General features: G+C 39.1%; 2 protein-coding genes across 2 annotated transcripts; both read right to left on the bottom strand.

Annotated features, from left to right (window-relative positions):
• Positions 1-1,597: 1,597 nt before the first annotated feature.
• LOC148721772 (tetratricopeptide repeat protein 28-like) lies at positions 1,598-4,187 on the bottom strand. The gene is made up of 2 exons (XM_088734612.1): positions 2,502-4,187; positions 1,598-1,986 (listed from the first exon to the last, which is right to left on the bottom strand). Exons 1-2 carry the CDS (start codon positions 4,118-4,120, stop codon positions 1,890-1,892), a joined length of 1,716 nt encoding a protein of 571 aa, XP_088590738.1. The 5' UTR covers positions 4,121-4,187; the 3' UTR covers positions 1,598-1,889.
• A 2,201-nt stretch (positions 4,188-6,388) lies between these two features.
• LOC148721771 (uncharacterized) lies at positions 6,389-7,702 on the bottom strand. Its single transcript, XM_088737177.1, has 2 exons — positions 7,690-7,702; positions 6,389-7,039 (listed from the first exon to the last, which is right to left on the bottom strand). Exon 2 carries the CDS (start codon positions 7,013-7,015, stop codon positions 6,539-6,541), a length of 477 nt encoding a protein of 158 aa, XP_088593303.1. The 5' UTR covers positions 7,016-7,039; positions 7,690-7,702; the 3' UTR covers positions 6,389-6,538.
• Between the last annotated feature and the right edge of the window lie 13,581 nt (positions 7,703-21,283).

Genomic DNA, 21,283 nt, shown 5'->3' with positions numbered 1-21,283 from the left:
TCCTCAGACACTTTTGATTCAACGAATCTGCGAATGGTTGACTGCACAAGGTCGTCAGGATAGCGCAGTCGGGAGAAGATCTCTTTAAGGTGTTCCAACGCTAAACAAACAGTGCGATTCAATTCGCGCCAAACTATTTGTTTAGACCAATTCATGCTACGATTATTTTATTATTTTATTCCTTTATTCTTTTATTCTCTTCCCTTGTATACTGTTTACACTTTTTCACATATTTTAGCGTTAACCACATTTTATCGTCTTCAACTTGCTTCAACATATTTATGCTGATTTGGAAACCTTACTCACTTGAAAATGACCTCAGAGAGGTCGATACGTCGTGACTTCTTAGCGCTAGCTTTTATTTCAAAGTAAATTTGTAATTATCATGTCATTAAGTCAACCCTTTAACTCCCGTGAGTGACCAGGGAAGAATTTCTCCTTACTATATAAATACAATATTGTACAGACAAGTGATGAGAATTAAAAAAAATATATCAATTATAAGATTACCAAACTAACAAAATGAGAATCAGTTGGCAGATAGTTAGGAGAATTACTAGTGAGATCTTGGGAGTTAGATTCCTTTTCTTAGAAAAAGTGGACCTCCTGATAAAAATCCTCTATAAATGGAAAGATGCAGACAAGGAACAAAGTTTACCTTACTATATCCTTACTTAGTTCATCTGGTTTTCCAAAAAATGAGAAAAATCCTTAATTGCCCTACAGAAAAAGTTCAACTTTAGTGTGTGAGCCGGGTAACGTCTGCCAAAATGATGATTGTTGATTTATTCCTTATCATGTGTAGAGGGTCACAGAGCAAAGTCGATTGAATCAGTCGATTACAATTGAGTTTGATAATCATTAAAAATTTGATCATAAAGTAACCGTACTTTGTGGCTTTTATGAGATTATTATTGATCTGGGAAGAGATTTTCCAAATTTTGATGAGGGGTTCATTGCCTAAAAAAATTTCAACCCTCTCTGTCAAAATATGTCCCAACCCTTGAGCGTCCAATTGAGAAAGTGATGAAATATTTGCCTTGCGGCAACTCGGACACTTTTCAAAAGCAAACCAAGCATATGGCCATCAGTGCCTTCTGACCTATTCTTTAAAACTCCTAGTTTATGGAACATTGGAATTCGACATCTGAATTGATGTTTGAATCCTCACGGAGTCTCCTTTTTGAGTTAATATTTTAGAGTATACAGTGGTATTTTGCTCACACCAGTCAGATCGCCACATTAGGGTGTGTATCATGCACCAATCAGACTGCAGCATTCGGGTATATCACAGCGTTTGGATATCTCCCACCAATCAGAGCATTTAAGTATTGCTTTCTTGCCACCGAGGTCAAGTACACACGGTGCCGTGCATAAAGAGAGACATTTCCAGAAATTTTGGACTCATTTGGTAGTGGTTTAAAGCCTTTGGGTGAGCCTCGTCGATTAAGGCCGAGATTTATCGGGATATGAAAGATTGGCAGGCATTTTTTGTATCTTTTTAAGTTAAAACGTGTTTTAATTTGTTGCCTGTGAGTTAATCACTATTTTATGATCACATCTACATGCTACAGGAGAATTGAAAACCAGACCATGGTAGTGTAAATCAAGTATTCATTTTTAGTTTTCCCTTTCACATTTTAAACATTTAGTCAATTTCCTGCGTTCAAATTTCCCATTCTAATTCATTTTAGTTCCCTACTGGTAAACTAAATAGATCTAACGGCTGAATTTCAGGTTTCAGTTTCTCTCGCTATCAATTCAGCATATTGTTTACAAAAGCACGCAAAAATGTACTATTTGATTAAAAAAAAGTGAAAAATGTCTATGCAAGGAAATAATATTGTCAATTTTAGGTTAATGTGCAGGAAGAAGAATTTTGTGTAGGATCAGTCGCTATTCTGTTCCTTCTCTGTCTCATTGTTGTCCTCCTCAAGTTTTTCCTTCTCTGTCCTGTTGTTATCCTGCTCGAGTTCTTCTTTCTCCCTGAAGCAAACATTATACATTTCTCACAATTTCAACAGATTTCCCATATTCTACCTCAATGTCACTGGCTATGATTTTGTAAAATTCCAAATGTTTGTCGACCATATCATGATTGATACGAAAGTCTCTTTTTAATCGTTATTCAGTTGTTATCTCGGTTTTTTTTTTTCAAAATAAAGTTAACTTTTTTAGAGTCAGCTTAAGTTTCACAAATTACCTTCATCGTCATTGCATCTAGCTAGGCATCGACCATGAACGATTATTTTTGAATATCTTCCATACAAAAGAAACTCTAATCTTAGAAAGCATTTTAACAAAATCTTCCCGCTCCGAACACTAGATGAAATAATCTTTCTTCTTCTTGAAAGACAAAGAAAAAACAAACTAACAAGCGAACAAAAACAAACGAAAAAAACAAACAAATGAAAACTGGCTAGTAGTTGGTCAACTGAACTATTTAATTGTGCTTATCTGTTAATCATGTACAGATCATTGCTTGTTATAATCAGACTTACCCTTTTTCCATGAAGTCAAATGTCACGTTATCCCCCATAAGCACAAACGGAGCCCATTGGGAAGGTTTGGGAAAGCCGTTGCTTCTCAACCATTGAACGGCCTGGTGAAGAGATTCACTTGCACTTTCTCCACGAACAAGGTGTCTATAGAAATGTTTCATGAGCTTCGCCGTTGCTTTGTCTTCGATAGCCCACGATGCTACCAACACTGAACGAGCACCGGACGCTAAGAATGCTCGAGCGATTCCAATAACTCCTTCCTTTTTAACCAATCCACGCCCACTGTGACAACAGCTGAGTACTACCAGTTTAGCTCGCACTTGAACTCCTCCAATGTCGGACATTGTCAGGAGGTATTCGTCCTCATGTGGAAAAATGTTTGTAGTAGATTGAGGAGAGAGGGCAATCTCTCCTCTTTCGGCATTTCCATGTGCAGCAAGATGTATCAGACTCACTGAGGGTATTGCTTGAAGTACCGCCTGCCTTGTCGCGCGACTTCCTGACAAAGGCTGAACGCCCAGCAGTCGACCAATCATCTCTGCTTCCTTACGTGCACAGAGCAATGGGGTAATATCAATGAGCCGTCCATTGTAATGCACTTTGCCAACCTTAGGATCACCCACAACTAGTGCACCCGTTAGACTATGATAGTCCGCTGGACATTTCTGAATAAGTCGGAGAGTCGTCAGAGAGGGGATGATGCGTATTCTGTACTTCTCCGACAAAGACTTTCCGGCTGGCTCATCACACAAGGCAGCAAATGGGACTCGGTACAAGAATCGATCCGGTACAATGATGACTTCAGGCTCCGTAAGTAAATCTGCCACAGGTGCGACGATCCATTTGTAGCACAACTGATGAGTTCTCTCGGTATCTTTGGTTTCGTCACCTCGCAAATTTGCTCGGCTCCCTACATGAAGAGATGTCGTCACGTTGTTATACAAGGATCGATCTTCGCAGTTCGCTGCGGGTAAAACGCCAAAGCCGGCGGCGCTCTTTTTGAAAATTCCTTCCACTTCACAAACTTGCTCAGCAATGAGCGTGCTGTCTTTCACTTCACCTGTTTTTCGAAAGTAAATGCCTCCACTTGCTTTCAATACCCAGAGAAGAACTTGCCGCTCCCTGTACGAAATGTACAAAAAAACACAGTTACTTTCTCTTTTCACAATGTTTTCAATCCCAAACCATGATTGTGGATCAGCAGAGATGTAGTTTTCCAGGGAGTACTTGTCTGCCATGAGTTCTGCGAGAACTCTTGCTCGTCCCAGCTCCTCAATATAGAGAGCATCTCGAAATTTTCCAACGCTGCAAAGCATGTGAGTGAGTAACTGGTAGGGATAAGTACCGCGTTCCTCTAACAGAGAAATTTCAAATTCACTGTTCCCTTTCAGAAAAGTCCTGATTTGTTCATATTTTTCAATACATTGAAGAAGATGTTCCTTTGCCTTCACAACCTTTGACTGCGATACCTTTGACAGTGTAATGCCGAGAAGGCTTTCAAACTCAGTCATTTTATGTCCAATTTGGCTGCTTGTGGAATACGCTTTCTCTAAATAATCTTCTGCCCTGCCACATTCACCAAGCGATTGGTTTAGATTTCCAAGGTTCGTGTAAATCATGGCTTCGGCCTTTCTATCGCCACGTTCTCCACTGATGGTAAGCGCCTTCTCATAATATTCTTTTGCCTTCTGATAGTCATTCACAGAAGCAAAGACAGTCGCCAAATTTGCAGTAGCTTTGGCTTCCAGTTCTCTGTGACCAATCGTTAAACTGACACTGAACGCTTTGTCGAAATGTTCTTTAGCTTGCCGATTTTTTCGAAGTTCAAAATAAACACATCCAAGATGCAAGTATATTGAACCTTCTCCTGATCTGTCGCCAATTTCTATCGCGATAGCAAGTGCTTTCTCGTGATATTCTTTAGCCTTCTCATATTCGCCAAGAGACTGAAAAACAAGTCCGAGGTCCTCGTAACTTGATCCTTCTCCTGATCTGTCGCCAATTTCTATCGCAAAGGCAAGTGCTTTCTCGAAATAGTTTTTAGCCTTCTGAAACTCGCCAAGGTCATAAAATACTGCTCCGAGTTTCCCGTTAATTCTTCCTTCCCCTTGTCTGTCGCCAATTTCTATCGCGATGGAAAGTGCTTTCTCGTGATATTCTCTGGCCTTCTGAAATTCGCTAAGGTCATAAAACAATGCTCCGATTTTCCCGTTAATTCTTCCTTCTCCTTTTCTGTCGCCAATTTCTATCGCAATGGCAAGTGCTTTCTCGTAATATTCTTTAGCCTTCTGATATTCACCAAAGTAATGAAACACAAGTGCGAGGTTCCCACAACTTACTCCTTCTCCTTGTCTGTCGCCAATTTCTATCGCAATGGCAAGTGCTTTCTCATAATATTCTCCAGCCTTATCAAATTCGCCAAGGTAAAGAAACGCAAGCCCGAGATTCCCGTTACTTTTTTCTTCTCCTTGTCTGTTGCCAATTTCTATCGCGATAACAAGTGCTTTCTCGTGATATTCTGTAGCCTTCCGATACTCGCCAAGGCAGCAAAACACTGGTCCGAGTTTTCCGTTAATTTCTCCTTCTCCCTTTCTGTCGCCAATTTCTATCGCAATGGCAAGTGCTTTCTCGTAATATTCTTCAGCCTTCCGATATTCGGCAAGGTGGTAAAACACTGCTCCGAGATTTCCGTTAATTCCTCCTTCTGCTTGTCTGTTGCCAATTTCTATCGCAATGGCAAGTGCTTTCTCGTGATATTCTTTAGCCTTTCGATATTCGCTAAGGGAATGGGACACAAGTCCAAGGCCACCATTACTTACTCCTTCTGCTTGTCTGTCGCCAATTTCTATCGCGATGGCAAGTGCTTTCTCGTGATATTCTTTAGCCTTTTGATATTCGCCAAAGGAAACAAACACATCTCCAAGGTTTCCGCTAGTTCTTCCTTCTTCTTGTCTGTTGCCAATTTTATTATCGCGATGGTAAGTGCTTTTTCATGATATTCTTTAGCCTTCTGATATTCGCCAAGGGAATGAAACACAAGTCCGAGGTTTCCACTACTTGCTCCTTCTCCATGTCTGTTGCCAATTTCTATCGCGATGGCAAGGGCTTTCTCGTGATATTCTTTAGCCTTCTGATATTCGCTAAGGGAATGAGACACAAGTCCAAGGCCACCATTACTTACTCCTTCTGCTTGTCTGTTGCCAATTTCTATCGCGACGGCAAGTGCTTTCTCGTGATATTCTTTAGCCTTCTGATATTCGCTAAGGGAATGAGACACAAGTCCAAGGCCACCATTACTTACTCCTTCTGCTTGTCTGTCGCCAATTTCTATCGCGATGGCAAGTGCTTTCTCGTGATATTCTTTAGCCTTCTGATATTCGCTAAGGGAATGAGACACAAGTCCAAGGCCACCATTACTTACTCCTTCTCCTTGTCTGTCGCCAATTTCTATCGCAATGGCAAGTGCTTTCTCATAATATTCTCTAGCCCTCTGATATTCGCTAAGGGAATGAGACACAAGTCCAAGGCCACCATTACTTACTCCTTCTGCTTGTCTGTCGCCAATTTCTATCTCGATGGCAAGTGCTTTCTCATAATATTCTTTAGCCTTCTGATATTCGCCAAGGGAAGAAAACACTGCTCCGAGTTTCCCGTTAAATCTTCCTTCCCCTTGTCTGTCGCCAATTTCTATCGCGATGGCAAGTGCTTTCTCGTGATATTCTCTGGCCTTCTGAAACTCGCCAAGGTAATAAAACACATTTCCGAGGTGTCCATTACTTGTTCCTTCTCCTTTTCTGTCGCCCGTCTCTATCGCGATGGCAAGTGCTTTCTCGTGATATTCTTTAGCCTTCTGATATTCGCTAAGGGAATGAGACACAAGACCAAGGCCACCATTACTTACTCCTTCTCCTTGTCTGTCGCCAATTTCTATCGCAATGGCAAGTGCTTTCTCATAATATTCTCTAGCCTTCTGATATTCGCTAAGGGAAGTAAACGCTGCTCCGAGGTTGTTATTAATTCTTCCTTCTCCTTGCCTGTCACCAATTTCTTTTGTTATGGCAAGTGCTTTCTGGTAGTGTTTTTTTTGACATCTGTAATGCACCTAGGCAGCTACATACGTTTCCAAGTCTTCCGTGAGCCACAGCTTCTTCTTTTTTGTGACCAATCGTTTTCGTGATGGTGCGTGCGCTTTTAAAGAGTTGCTTTGCCTCTACAAAGCGGCTTTTTGCTGTATATTTGTCTCCCAGTTGGATGGCTTGTATTCCAGCGTTGTGAAGCGTTTCAAGAAGTTTATTAGCATGCCTCTCCGCATTTCTGTTACCACAGATGGCGTAGTACGCATTGAATAATACATCGGAGATATCAAGGTGAAAATGAGAGTTAAGGTTTTGAAGTAGAATTGCACATTCATTACATAACTCAGTCGCTCGTAGGCCACGATCAGTCTTGAGAAGAAATGTGGCGACATCTAGACCTATCTGGACTGATTTAAGCATCTCTGCTGGATTATTCATAACGGCTCTCTCCTGTTTGTTGTCCTGAAAAAGAATCAACAAAAACGGAAGCTTAAGAGGCTGTCTCTCCGTAATTCCACCTGGTCAATTTCGCGTCAAAAATAATTTTGCCTGAAACACTGTCAACAGAGGGACTTTTCCTAGGAAAGAACTAAATTAGATTTGTTTTGATTCGAAATAATCTTCAGACTGCATGAGGGGCCATAATTATTTCCCAGTCCGTAGGGACCGTCGCAACGTCTCGAAAATTGAAAAATAGGCATATTTTGTAACATTGTAAAATATTTGATTCGCACAGTTGAGCCACGAAATTTGTATCAGATTGCTTAAAAACCTTTTTAGTTTGCCAAGAAAGTTAAAATTTCCCCTCTGAATATATTCGAAAAGACGAATTTGAGCATATTCCGACCACTATAGATTGCCAACGGCCGATGGCTGTAAATAACCTTAATTTAGACGTTAAGTTTTGGGACTTGGGACCTGGTTTACAACTCTATCCTACACAGCCGTTAAGTTTAGACCTTTATAAGCAAAAACATTCAAAAATCCCCGTACGAATTCGACTTTTCAAAAGTTATGACCGTTTGATTCAGCACATTTAAGAGCATTCGTCAGTTTTTCATCTACACCAAAATCGAACCACTGGAGCAGATTTCGTCATAAATACAGCTTACCCGCTTTGCAGCCCGACTTCATGTCTAACTTAACTTCAGAAATTTTCTAATAACCAAATTGGTGAAGTCCATGACAACCTCAACAAATAGCCAGGTGTTGCCTTCGAAAAGTGGGCGGCATCCATCGTTTTCGTGGTATCAAAACAAATGTCGGAATTATGGCCATATTTCGCCGCGGTTAATCGTTCATTTAACATCGCTTCAGAGCTGAATCTTTCCACAGGAAGATAGCCCCGAAGATTTCTGGATGTTGTACAACAATTCGTTTTGATGGTCTTTGCTGTAAAAACTTAACACAGCAGCTGACGTATCGGCAGGGTTCGCGCAACTCCTCCGAATAGTGGACGAGCTTGATCAAATTTGGCTCGCAAAGAACGTGGCAGACGAACTGCGGAGGTTCCTCAACGAGGGTAAAAAACCCACTACTAGAGTCACTGCGAGGAAGATGAGAGCGAATGTCCCGGCCACTGTCGTAAGTTTGGTCCAAGCGATCCAAACGATCCAGATTTCCAGGAACGATACTCACATCAACTCACGCTTCTCTGCTGCCAATGCGACGAGGTCACCTCCGCTTTGCAGAAGACGCAACAGATTGCTAGTTGAACCAGCTGCCACATGGCCTCCATGTGGCATCACGGTACGTCTCTTACGACGAAATCACAACAGTTGTTTTGGTGCGAGCTTTGGCCCAAATGTTAATCAAGTTCCAAAATAGTGAATTCTGACATCTAACGCACCTCAACATTTGTGTAGATCTTATTTTAATTTGAACCCTGCTCCACATTTCAGGGATGGGTGGGAAGGTGAGATAGATAGACTGAAGCGGTTGCCAGAGGCGCCTGATATGCTGACGTCTGTTCTCAACCTTACACTGCACCCGTAATTCAGCCTCTGGGCTGCAAGTGGTCAGATATAAACTATATTACTATATTACCATTACAATACCTGATTGGTAAGATAAAATTTACATAAAAATCATGTTTACGGGGACCTATTGGAACGAGTTCTGCAAAGATAGTATTAATTTCCCTCGACATGTCGAGATGAACTGCATATCTGGTATTTAGCTGCTTTTTCCGGCCGGTGTGCAGCGGGTACTGGCAAGTGCGACGTGGTCGCCAGTTTTTGCCCATGTTTCCTCTATGCTTTTCGCAGAACCAAAGTTGTTCAAGTTGATCAGGGGAAAGGTCATGTGGCAACCCTGACCTGTTAACGACAAGCTCATATTCTTGTACCTTTCCACTGAGCTGACCTAGGTGACATGTTTGTAGATGATCACTGATGTCACCTCTACATTCTGAAAGCTTTATTAACCCCACTAAAGACTCACTACAGACTGAAGCATCTGTGGTTTCGAAAAAGCACTTACATACCATACTACACTTGCAGGACTTCCAGAAAAAAAAAATGGGCCAGCGGGTTCACCCGCAGTGGTCAATGCGGACTTCTGTGAAGACAGCACTGTTACTGTGCGCGATAGTACAATCGTTCAGCTCCAAATTTTAGCCCTCAAACCTCGAAACATGGACTTGTGGAGTGCTATGACTGATTCTTGAAGAAAATGCAGCTACAATTCAAAGTTTCAACAGGACATTAAGCGCGACACATGGCTTTGGTTTCGAGTTTAGTTCGCAACAGTGAGTTAGAGAAGAGTGTCGGTAGATACCGACCGCTGAAGTTTAAAGTTATTTGCTGGAGTTATTATTAAGTTCACCAGTTTGTGGAGCGAGGCCTAGGAACATCTGAAATTAAACATAAACCCAAGATGCATCGAAGGTAAACTGTATTTATGACGAAATCTGCTCCAGTGGTTCGATTTTGGTGTAGGTGAAAAAATGGCGAATGCTCGTTCACGGCTGTGTAGGATAGAGTTGTCAACTAGGTCCCAAGTTCCAAAACTTAACGTCTAAATTAAGGTTATTCACGGACATCGACCGATGGCAATTTATAGTGGTCAGAATATGCTCAAATTCGTCTTTTCAAATATATTCACAGGAGAAATTCTAACATTCTTGACAAACTAAAAAGGTTTTTAAGCAATCTGATATAAATTCCGTGGCTCAACCATAGTTAGTAGAGGGGCACTGTGCGAATCAAATATTTTACAATGTTACAAAATATGTCTACTTTTCCATTTTCGAGACATTGCGACGGTCCCTACGGACTGGGAAATAATTTTGGCCCCTAATGCAATCAGAAGTTTATTTCGAATAGGACCAAATCTAATTCACTTCTTTCCTAGTTGACAGAGTTTCAGGAAAAATTATTTTTGACGCGAAATTGACCGGGTGGAAGTAACAGAGGCAGCTTCTTAAAAAGTAAACCTGATAAATCTTGGGATACTTTATAAAAAATAAGCTGTTTTAAAGGGAAGTCATCGTGTTTTCCTTTTCACCAATGTCAGAGGGCAACATTCCTTCTTCAGTATTTTATTTCAAACCAATCACAAGTACATCAGCTGGCCAGTTGAGTTCAAGTAATCGTGCGCGTGGAGCAGAATTGTGTGTAGCTATCAAAAAAGTGTTATGCTTGGATTCAATATATCACATGCCACACAATTAGTTATCTCTGAATCTGGTCGCAATTTACTGCTTGAAAATGACTTTCCCTGAGAGTTTCAAAGTGAGCGGTAAAAATCGGAAAACAATTGAATTCAACTCAATTCGTATTTATTGAGCAAGCAATTGGAAACATTTTGAAATTCTACTGATCTATTGATAGGACGGGTTAGAATGAGACGACTTTAGTGGGTGCCTTCCACGCGTCGCGAGTGTATATTGATTAGACGGGATGAGACGATTTTAGCTGATGCCTTCCACGCGCTGCGAGTGTCTCGCGCGTGTCTTCGCCGAGTTCACGCCTCTACAACTCGCTTAGCTGCCTTGCAGCTGAAACAGAAATTTCTTGAATGACGGTTTCAGTTAAGGAAAACAGTTTCCTCGGACTTTTTGATTAAAATAACGGCAATTATGTTATTCGAGTAAATCAGTTTTTAAGATATACTTTGACTTACCTCGAAGAAAACTATTTCTGTTATTTTAATCGGGAGGGACGGTGCAATCGCAAGCCGTTCCTTATTTCATTGCGAACAAGCAATAGCGGAACAATTTCAGTTGTTTTATAAAGGAGGCTTTTTCTTCCTCACTCATCTTGCATACGCCCTTGTCACTCGCTTCGGCTGAGTGAGTAGCTGAAGTCGAAATGTTCTTTACTGGATCAGTTTTTCAGCTTAGAATTGAAAAATGTTTGAGTGAAGGAAGTGCATTTCAACCTTCAATAACTGAAATGTTAAAGTGGATGACATGTTCTAATTTTTTTTATCTCTTTCATCATATTAATGTCCAACTTAAAATTATACTAAGATGAGAAAAAACATATTCTCATACATCATAGTGACTTTACCCCCATGTTAATATTTGTTATCGCAGTTAGGAGGGTCAACTTGATGGAGGTAGGTTTTCTTCTTAACAAATGGTAAACACCACAGCGTACACTATTTAAACAATAGAGTGTTTCTGTCGAGGAACTATCGGCTGATAGTTGCCCCGCGGAAATTTGATGTTCTTAAAACAAATATTTTCCTGAGATGCGAAGCTTCGAGGGCAAATATGCTAGTTTTAAGAATATCAAATTTCCAAGGGGCAACTATCAGACCGATAGTTCCGAGACATAAACACTCTATTGTTTTTATTGTTCAACACTAAATTTTCTTCCGCGCCTACAGCTTGTCACAAATTTCAATAATTCGCAACCTTACATTGGCTAAATAATACGTTATACCTGTCAGAATTGGAAAGTCACAGTTTTTCCGATCTGCCTAACTTTGCGGCCGTCAAACTATTCAGAAGTTTTTCATGGATGAGTACTATCAATTTAGGTACTTTCCGCGGACGGGCGCTATCCATCCGGGTTTTTTCCGCGGGCGGGCACTATGGGCTCATAGTGTCTCTCCACGGATGAACACTATCGCGTCACGGGATCGATTTAAACCAATAAGAGCCGGAGAAAATTTAGTGGTGAACGATAACGAATTATGGATGCACACGGGAGGTTGCAAAGCACGAGAGAAGCATAAGAGTCGTGCGAGGCGATAGCCGAGAGCGACTCTAGCTTCTGGAGTGTTTAACAAACCTCTCAAGTGCATCCATAACACAATAGTAAACACTCTGGCGTTTACCATTTGTTTTATAACATAACATTGATACACTGTAGCAAAAATATTTTTCTTTTATTTAACAAATCTTAGGTGACCAGAAAAAAACAAGCGCGCGCGGAAAACTAGTCTTTGCATTTGCTTACGTCAGCAGCTTACACCCATGGGTAAATGATTGACGCTGAACTGACCAATCAGAGCGCGAGCTTTTCTTCGATTATGTTATAAATTGATATGGTTTGGTACAGTGAATTTTGAAAGCTCTTGCAGCCACGCAAAACTTTTATTTATACTTGATATTTCTGTACTTTATTGCAAGATCATACGACAGCTGTCAAACTGACTTTCAAAAGGACGCTGGCAAATTAAAGTGCTCACATGTGAAACGTGATTCAAAGTGGTAATCGAACTGAGTGGAGTGTAATTTGGCATGAAATCATACGTGATATTTCAAAATGTAACGAGCGCACAGCTCGAGTTTGGTTTGAATTTCAGACCAAAATTGCAAAACAGTAGATCAATAGCCATTTTATTACATCTGTTTTGAAGTCGAAGAAATTCAGTCACTTGATACAAGTTTCTTTGAGTCTGTACAAATAGTTTATTGATCTTCTATATTGAGCCGGTTTGTAAAAAAGTGCAAAACTTGTCTCTCATTTTCCTGTAATTTGAACGGTTTCTTTAAACAAGCGTTGAATTTTGATCAGTTATTTGGTTTAGGAAAGCTATCTCAAGGACCAAGAAAAAGATGCGATTTAGAGAATAATTGTGCAATTTCTGAATAAACGCACCGGTGAGAGCTAATCAGATGTCAGGGATCACAGGTGCTTTCAAAATGGATGTAAGATAGGCTAAAATCAATGATATGCAACGCGTGAATTTACAGAAAGGCGTGAAGCGTGAATTTTTCTAAAATTCGTGCATGAAACAGGATCAGGACCCCTCCACAAACCAGGGTCCTAATGACCATTACCCTGCTATTATTTCCATCGTGGTTTCATGTAGAATCCAGGAAAATGAAAATATCTTAAATCCATCCGGAGATATCCATCCACGCGATTTAGATTTGTTTTTGCGAGGTGGAAAAATTTGATGGACACAAACCCAACGAAAAAAAAAAAAAAAATTACACAAACATATAATTAAACGGAGTATGATACCATTCAATTGTGTCCGGATGAGAAGCTTCGTGCTGGTATTTTTAAATGTGTGGTCCACGAAGATAAAGCCGGTTTTTCAGGTTTAGAAACACGATTTATTGATTAGAGATATACGAAATACAAACATATAACTGTTATCAATGATTACAAAACTGTAAAAATTTTGATTTTTTAAATGCAGCATAAAGTTGGGCAAAGAACAAAGATTCTTCCCACTCACTCGTTTTAGTATAATTTCAGAGATGAGCAAAGAGTTTCCAGCTATCGGATTGCTCGAGCAGTTTCTTAGATGACGCTATATAAACCGCTCCACGCGGTTTATATAAAATGTTAAAATAAAATGTTAATAAATGTTACTAAAATGTTGTGATTTTAGAAACTTCTCTGTTGTTCAGCTCTGAAATTAAACTAAAACAATTATTCGCCTCAGGTTCGGTGAATATTGTCGAATAATCCCCTCGACTTCGTCTTGGGGATTATTCGACGATATTCACCGAACCTGAGGCGAATAATTGTTAAATCAAAACGCTTTGTTTTCAGGGGAAGGAAAATATTTGCATGTTAATCAAAACCATTCGCATTACTCATTTACCAACCTCTCCAAATATTTTTTTCTGTTAACTCAATAACGTCGATTGTGTTCATAGAAAATGAAATTAAGGAAGCAAAAAAATATAGAAATTAAAACAAAAAAAAGAAAACCAACATGCTGCTCACCTTTGGAAACAGAACATGCCTTTTTTTTGTCAGATCCCGATGGTGTGATTAAAGCAAACAAAAGTAAGAAAATGACATGAGTCTTTGCCAGGTAAATAAATGTATATGCGTTACTCTACGGTTGGTAACAGGAAATCATCCAAATTAAAAAACAACCCAAAATGGACGAAAATTTTCTTCCCAGGTGTCCCATAATATTTATTAAATAGCATACGGGATCTTCTTCATTTCCATCATTACAGAAGAGATGAACATGTAGCTTCTCCTTACAATATCAATATACCAATGCAGCAATCAAGTGGTGAGAGAAAACAGACTCATCATTCAGAGAGTGTTATATCTATGATTAGCAAGTTTCAATCCTAAACGTTTTAGCTCATAGTATTTCTGAAATAAATATTTAGCCACTGCTTTTAAAAATGAAAAGATCTCTAGATATTAAAGAGACCAGAATCAAGAAACTAATGTCAAATTTTCTCCGCAAGGCAACGAAGAATAGATCGTTTTCACTCACGTGACCAAAACCCTGACAACTGTTGCTACGCCGCCATAATTGTGTACAGATATCGCATGCAAATCTACTGCGTCCTTTGAAAGAAGATGGTTTTGTGCTTGATTGTCACTTGTGAAAATAGAAGAAGAAGGGATAAAGGATTATATTTTGCCAAAGTACCTTCGATAATGGAAAATCAAGGAAAAGAAGCCAGAGAATTGTCAGCAGAAAGAAGATCGCGCTAGATTTCTGCTATTAGCAGAGACGATCTCACCGATACCATATTGGAAAACGATCGCATGTGCGAGAAACACTTTGTTTCTGGAAAGGCCGCAAAATCATGGGATAAATTTAACATTGACTGGGTCTCAACTCTTAATTTAGGACATAATAAGGAGACTGGCCGTACGGATCGAGAACAAACAGCTAAAACAAGTAAGAGGGCGAGGGAACGCGAATTGGTGAAGAAGCCGGCGTTTGCCAAGAGGGTGAAAGTACTAGAGTCTGAGAGGGAGGAGAAGTTTTTCAAATTTAGCGAATCGGGGCAGCAAAGTTTAGATTTAAACTTCGAAGGTAGCGAAGCAGAAAGTCTGGAGAAGCCCACAGAGAAAGGCACACAAACTGACTCAAGAGTGTTTGTTGACGTCGGCACGCAATCGGAAGAGTTTGACTACCATTTATCTTCGTCCACGCTTCTACGTAAAATAAAACGCTTGCAATATGCGAGCATGATTCAGCTAGTCCGGCCTTACAACCTACGCAATGAGTGGATAAAATTGTCCCCTCCTTTTCTGCTATAATCCAGATAGGGATCAAAGAGTCATTCATTCTCTACGAATGTCTCCCCTTGGCTAACACAACAAATTTGTTTGCGATTATGTGGCCTTTTACGCTGGCTATAAATCCCGAAACCATCTGATTGTAGACTTCCAAGCTTCAGAAAGCCTTAAACTGTTGTTGCGTGTAGAAGCTCGTCTCCAAAACCAGATAGAAAAGGAGATCTGTAGATTCAACTGAAGGCAAGCAGTCTGGTTGAAAATTCTTACTCTGAATAAGGACGGGATCGATTCCAATCGCCGAAATTTTTTCCAAATAACGCTGCCTTACTTCTTGGCGTATTCAGAAAGAGGAGGATGAATAGTGATAGCAGTATTGGTACTTAATTTTGCTTCCGTTGCTGTAGTATTAATTTTTACAGGCAGAAATTGTTGATGTGCTTATTATTTGCATATATAATATTACCCTAGGTTGTACACAAATATGGCGACCGGAAATGATGTGACATCACGTGAAAACGATCTATACAAAAGCTAGTATAAGATGAAATATGAAATTTATCGGTAAAAATGATCATCTTAAATACCAAAGGATGGATATTAAATTACAGCTTGCCCATAAGATATCCCAATAAATGTTGGAGCTCGCATATCATTGATAAGACTCTGGTGATTTTTAAATCACCAAAGTCTTACCGATTAAAAGATTGCGCTTCGTCCAATTTTTTAAAACCTTCAAGTTACAGATGTGAGGAACATGTTGCTTCTCTTTCCAATTCAGTGAACAAGCGGCGAGAAAACTTATCAGCTGAGGATGTTTTCCACACTCATTACCAAAATAATCTCCTTACTGACTAATAAGGTAAGCGATTTGAACACTCGAAAGGTAAGGAGACGCTTGAGCTGTAAAGAGAAACAATTTGTGAGGGAGCCGAGAGGAAGAATTTCTGATTATAAAATAAAATCAAAAGGTTAAGGTGACGCCACCTTAAATATTTTGCAATCAAATCAAAAATTGATTCGAGTTTGTCAGATTCTTTAGAATTATTGATAAATCTTTTATCCCTTGAATTTCCTCGAATTTTAACCCGGAAGATATTTATTTTGAAAGTGGAAAAAAATAATTATTACTTGATTTTTTCAGCTGTTAACCTTTTTCAAAATAAACACGCCATCTTTAGAGTCCTACTTGTTTAAGTGATGATACCGAAAGCCGTGATAAACAAAGATGAATGCAAGCAGCTCGTGTGAGAAAAAAGTAGTAAGTTCGATCGGTCGAAAACTTCACTTAAAAAGTCTGAGACAAGAGATTAATTAAATTCTGCAGTCGATAATCTCTTGGTCTCAGATGTATCGACATGACTTTCCGTTTCGCTTACAATACTCATTGAAAAACACTATGGTTCCTTCCTCAGTTTTACTTCAGCATTTGCTGTTCTTGAATTTGATTTCTGTTGCACCTGATCTGAGGGAGCGAAGAAATGTTTTTAAAAAATCGTGAAAGAAATGTAAGTTATTTTTTCCTTAATTCTTGCCTCTTACCCTTGAACAAGGAAGTGCGTCTTGTTCAGTATTCTGATCGTATGACTGAGGAAGCCGAGAGTAAGAAACTGAAATAACGCTTTCCCTGCAAAATAGAGATGAAGGACAATTATAACTTGTGTGAAAAAAAATAACAGCTTGATCGGTCTAAAAAAACTCGTTTACAAAACCTTTGACAGAACTACAATCCTTTCCAACTTCCCCGTAATTGAATTTAAAAAGAAAACATGGCATCTTTGTTCTTTTACGTCAGGATTTTCTTTTCTTGCATCTTGTGCTTGCCTTTACTCTTTCAGTCTCAGACTCTGACAGTAAAATATTGCGGTTTAACGTGCAACTTTTTCCTACACGTTATCAATATATTATTCAGCCAACAGTTTTGGCGTATAAAGAAACTTATCAACTGGAGGTTGTCAAATTGACGCAATACTTCATTCTCTAAATTAAAGTATTCAAGTATAGAAAATTATTGAGTATATTTAAGTGTAGAAAGGAGACTTAATAAAATCACGGAAGTCAAAGGCCTAGAGTTGAGTCAATCATTTTATTTTGCGGACTTTGATAAGTTTAGGTCAAGTTTTTAGGAACAACTCTTTGCCAAAAGCTAAGATTATTTCCAGGTTGAAATCCTCTGGCGGTAATTGTTCAGTTCAAAACATCTCAGTTTTGTAAAGCGAGAAAAGATTGTTTCTAGATTGATTTTTGACTACTAACCTCTTAAAAAAAGCGTGACTTCTTAAATATTCTTGTCGTATGATTAATGAAACCAAAAGTAAGAAACTGCAATAAAACTTCCTCTACAAAGCAAAGATAAATGCAAATAGCTATAATTAAATTGTAAAGAAATACGAGAAAATAAACTTGATAGAGGAAAAGAGATTCATAAACCAAAGAGGGAACAAACGAGTGTAATTAAGTTCGATTTGTAAAGAGCAAAAAAAAAAAAGAAGCTGTCTACGAACCTGAAAAACAATCGCTCTCCATCTTCTCAATAAATTAGATAGATAGGTAGATGGGTAGGTAGGTGTACTCAATAAATTGAGCGCACAAAATAAACTTATGACACAAAATAGACTTGTCCACCTTGAATTGATTTCAAATTTGGCAATACTGTGTATATATTCTGCGTTACGAACCACCGACGCTGAAAAACCTTAAGCTACTGAGGACGGCCAAGGTAACAACATTAGACGTGCCCAAACGGAGATTTTATGAGAAGCCTCCTGGTTAGCTCAATGGATAGAGCAAGCTGTTGCGGTGTCCCTGCCGGTTGGCGAAGCGATTAGATTAAATTAAATTGGAAGAATCATCTCTGCTCATGTGATGAAGGTTTTTCTCCAAAAAAATTTCGATTTTGAATGCCCCTACTTTACCTATATTTTTTTTCATCGGGAACACCAACAAAGGTCACCATCTTCTAAATCTTAACATTTGTTTTCCCGAAGATAAGTTACTCACGCGTGAGATTAACCTTTGTAACTTTTCAGGAGGTTTAAGTGCACATATTGTGAGGCATGTCTATTGGATTAAATTCTACAGGTGTTTTGATTGTTATCCAAACACTGGATAGGTATGATTGAAATGAATTTCAGTGACTCAACAAAGCAGAAGTACCGATTTTAATGCGAAAGAGATTTTATCTCCCTAAGATATGAAAATATTTTAAAACATAAGGGGAATTTATTCAGAACGACGTCCTTCTGTTGCAATAAATGACGTATCAGTTTATGAGTTAATATAAGAATGGTCTATGCAATTGAAAGCTGCTCTGATTGTAAAAGCGCGAAAATGTGTCATATAAAACTGATGAAATGTCACACTAACGCATCGGCACATTAACAATTAAATATCGTACTTACCACGACTCTAACCCTGAACCCTTTGTTGCTTTGTAAAGTGAAGCAGCCAAAGTTAAAATTTAAAACATTAGCAAATGTCTATTTTAGGCTCATAGACTTATCGCGAATCTCAGCCTACTCCTGAGGTGCTGGGATAGAGCACCCCCCCTTCCAACAACACGGCTTTTATACGCTGTTGATTAAATGACTTTACAGAGGTCGGGGGGTGGGGGTGAGAACTCGACCTTCGGTCTGGTTGGGATGTGCGATGAACTTCTTGAAGCCCTCAGATCATTTGCAGCGGTCTTACGACGCCCCCAAAAAACGGACTTCGCCACTGATACATCATAAAACCGTTTAAGTAGACGGCCACAAAGTTGTGTTACTCAAGAAAGTGTGTTAGACTCTCTAGAATGTTTTTTTTTCTTTTTAATTTTTTGGTTTACAAAAAGTAAACAAGGAGAATATAGAAGTTATCTATTTGCTAAACGAAAGCAACTTATTTACTTGCTTCCTTCGAAACTGAACTGGGATTAGTTTAGAAATGAGAAAATTGTTTACATTTCTTCCTGAAGATGTCCGGTTTCTTGACTTTGAAAAAACATCTAAAAGAAAAACTTCACAATTGCCTATGTGGTGAGCAAACAGAAGCCAAATTTTACTCCTCGCTTGATCTGTGGTTTTCAAGTTAAGGCTATACTTCAACTGGCACCATTTTTCAAAAATTAAAGGTGTTCGTGCCGTCGTGGAAATAGGGCAAGATGTTTAGTACTTAAAACTAACATTATTTTGCGATCTCAATCGAAGCAATCTGAGTCACTTAAGAAGAAAAAGTAGATTGCTTTTGATCTACATAACATCTTGATTGTTTTGTTTTGTCTTTTTGATATATGGGGGCAACACATTCTAGCAGAGTCACTTACAGTCGAACCTCGATTATCGGGACCTCGATTATATCCGGACTCTTCGATTATCCGGACTTTCTTCTCTGGTCCCAATTTCTTTCATGAATATTAATCAGTTGTGATCTTGAAAACTCAGAGTCGCAAAAAGTCCAATAATCCTTTCAAAAGACTGTTGAAACAGCGTATTATCCTATGCGCTTTTCAAAATTCGCAAGTGCGACGAGACAGAAATATTCTGATGCATTATCTGTAAATACATACAGGCTGTGTAGATATCACAATTAAAATGATGTTTTCTTTGCTGTATACCTTTTGTTTACATTTCTATCTCATTAATATTCATATTTTCGATTATTTTGACTCTCGATTACCTGGACCATTTACCGAGGTCCCGACGAGTCCGGATAATCGAGGTTCGACTGTACTTACAATATTGCTTCCAATACTAACCAGCAAAAGTTATTGATTAAAATCATAAACTGGATAATGGCCGTTCATTGTTTAGAAAAATTATCAAGAAATTGCAGCAAGTGGCTTTAAAATTTGTGTTCAAGAACTTTCATAGCCGGCGCTGTAACTCACATCTCAAACCACTTAAGGTGATTCTAGACACAGGGGACTCTACGGGAAATGGGGAGTACTGGATCGACCCTAAAAGCAATGGAAACAATGGAAACAATGAAAATGGTCTACTGTGACATAAAAACTGACGGAGGGAAGTTATTTATGAGAAAAACGTAGTTCTAAGACAATAGTTATTCAGTGCTTTGTTGAAATTGTGGTAACAAAAGTCAAATCTCATTTAGCATCATTAGCACTCATTTAGTACACCTAAAGGGAAATAACGTAAACAAGGCAAGCATCGGTCATGACAGTTTTCTGAAAGAAGAGTTTAAAGGTGCGATTCATTAATAAAAGCAAAAGCATATAGAAATGGAACGTATATTTACACAGAGGACCGTTTTACTTTAGGAAGCTGGCTTCTTGTTGCAAGCTTAGTAATGGACGGCTCCACTCCACCACAAATATGGACAACCGAGTCATCGATATCATACCGCGGAATCAGCAACTCTACCAACAACAAAATGGATATCAAAACGAGTGCCATGAAAGAACTCAGAACACACCTGTCTTCCACTTAATAATTTGGATATATCAAAAAAGTTGAAATGGTAAATTGGCCACCGTAACGATTACAAAAGCTGACGTTTAACGCTCGAAACGTCAGCTTTTGTAATTGTTACGGTGGCCAATTTACCATTTCAACTTTGTTGATATATCCAAGTTATTTCGTTACCCCCACCGACGCAGCCCCAAACAATTTCTTTCGAAACAATCAGCCTTTATTCATTTGTCTTTCACTTAGTTGAGATTCCACTGCAGCAAACAAAACGGGCGTACCTTTCAAGTGACTACGGTTGCCAACGCCCTCGGTGAAGCTGTGGTCTAGTACTTTAGCGGCCAGACAGACGTGCTTCTCGACTCATGTGGATCTTTTTGAAGAACGGAAGGTGACAACTCTGAGTTGGCCATCGAAGGACTGGGGAATAGAAAACGGACAGGAATATGTGGGATAATGGGGATACTCTGGTGCTAAGAGAGAAAAAAGATTGTATAAACACACTACATTTGTTTCGTTTAAGTATCACCGGTTATTTTTTGACAACTACTGATATTGTAATGATATGAAAAACGACGCCAATTCGACGACAGGAGATTTTTGGAAAATCTAAGTACGCTAAATGAATAGAAAAAGTGGAAAATTTTTCGATCGAGTGTCCAAGCAATGTTAAAATGCAAGATTTATCTTTATGGATTAAATTCCGACAGTCATCGGTATATTATTTTATCAGGAAATTAGTATGAATCATTATTACACGACTCGGGCAGTCGGAGGGCCAATAACTAAAATCAACCAATCAAAATGCTCTATTGCCGGTCAATATTCTCTCAGTATTGGACCGGGCACTGTCCCGAATGGTCCCGAATTATGTCGCACTTGTGTCCCTT

This window comes from Stylophora pistillata, chromosome 10 (genome assembly GCF_964205215.1).
Source record: "Stylophora pistillata chromosome 10, jaStyPist1.2, whole genome shotgun sequence".
Classification (NCBI taxonomy): Eukaryota; Metazoa; Cnidaria; class Anthozoa; order Scleractinia; family Pocilloporidae; genus Stylophora; species Stylophora pistillata.
The sequence above is the reverse complement of the archived record's forward strand: the minus strand, read 5'-3'. Positions and strand labels throughout refer to the sequence as shown.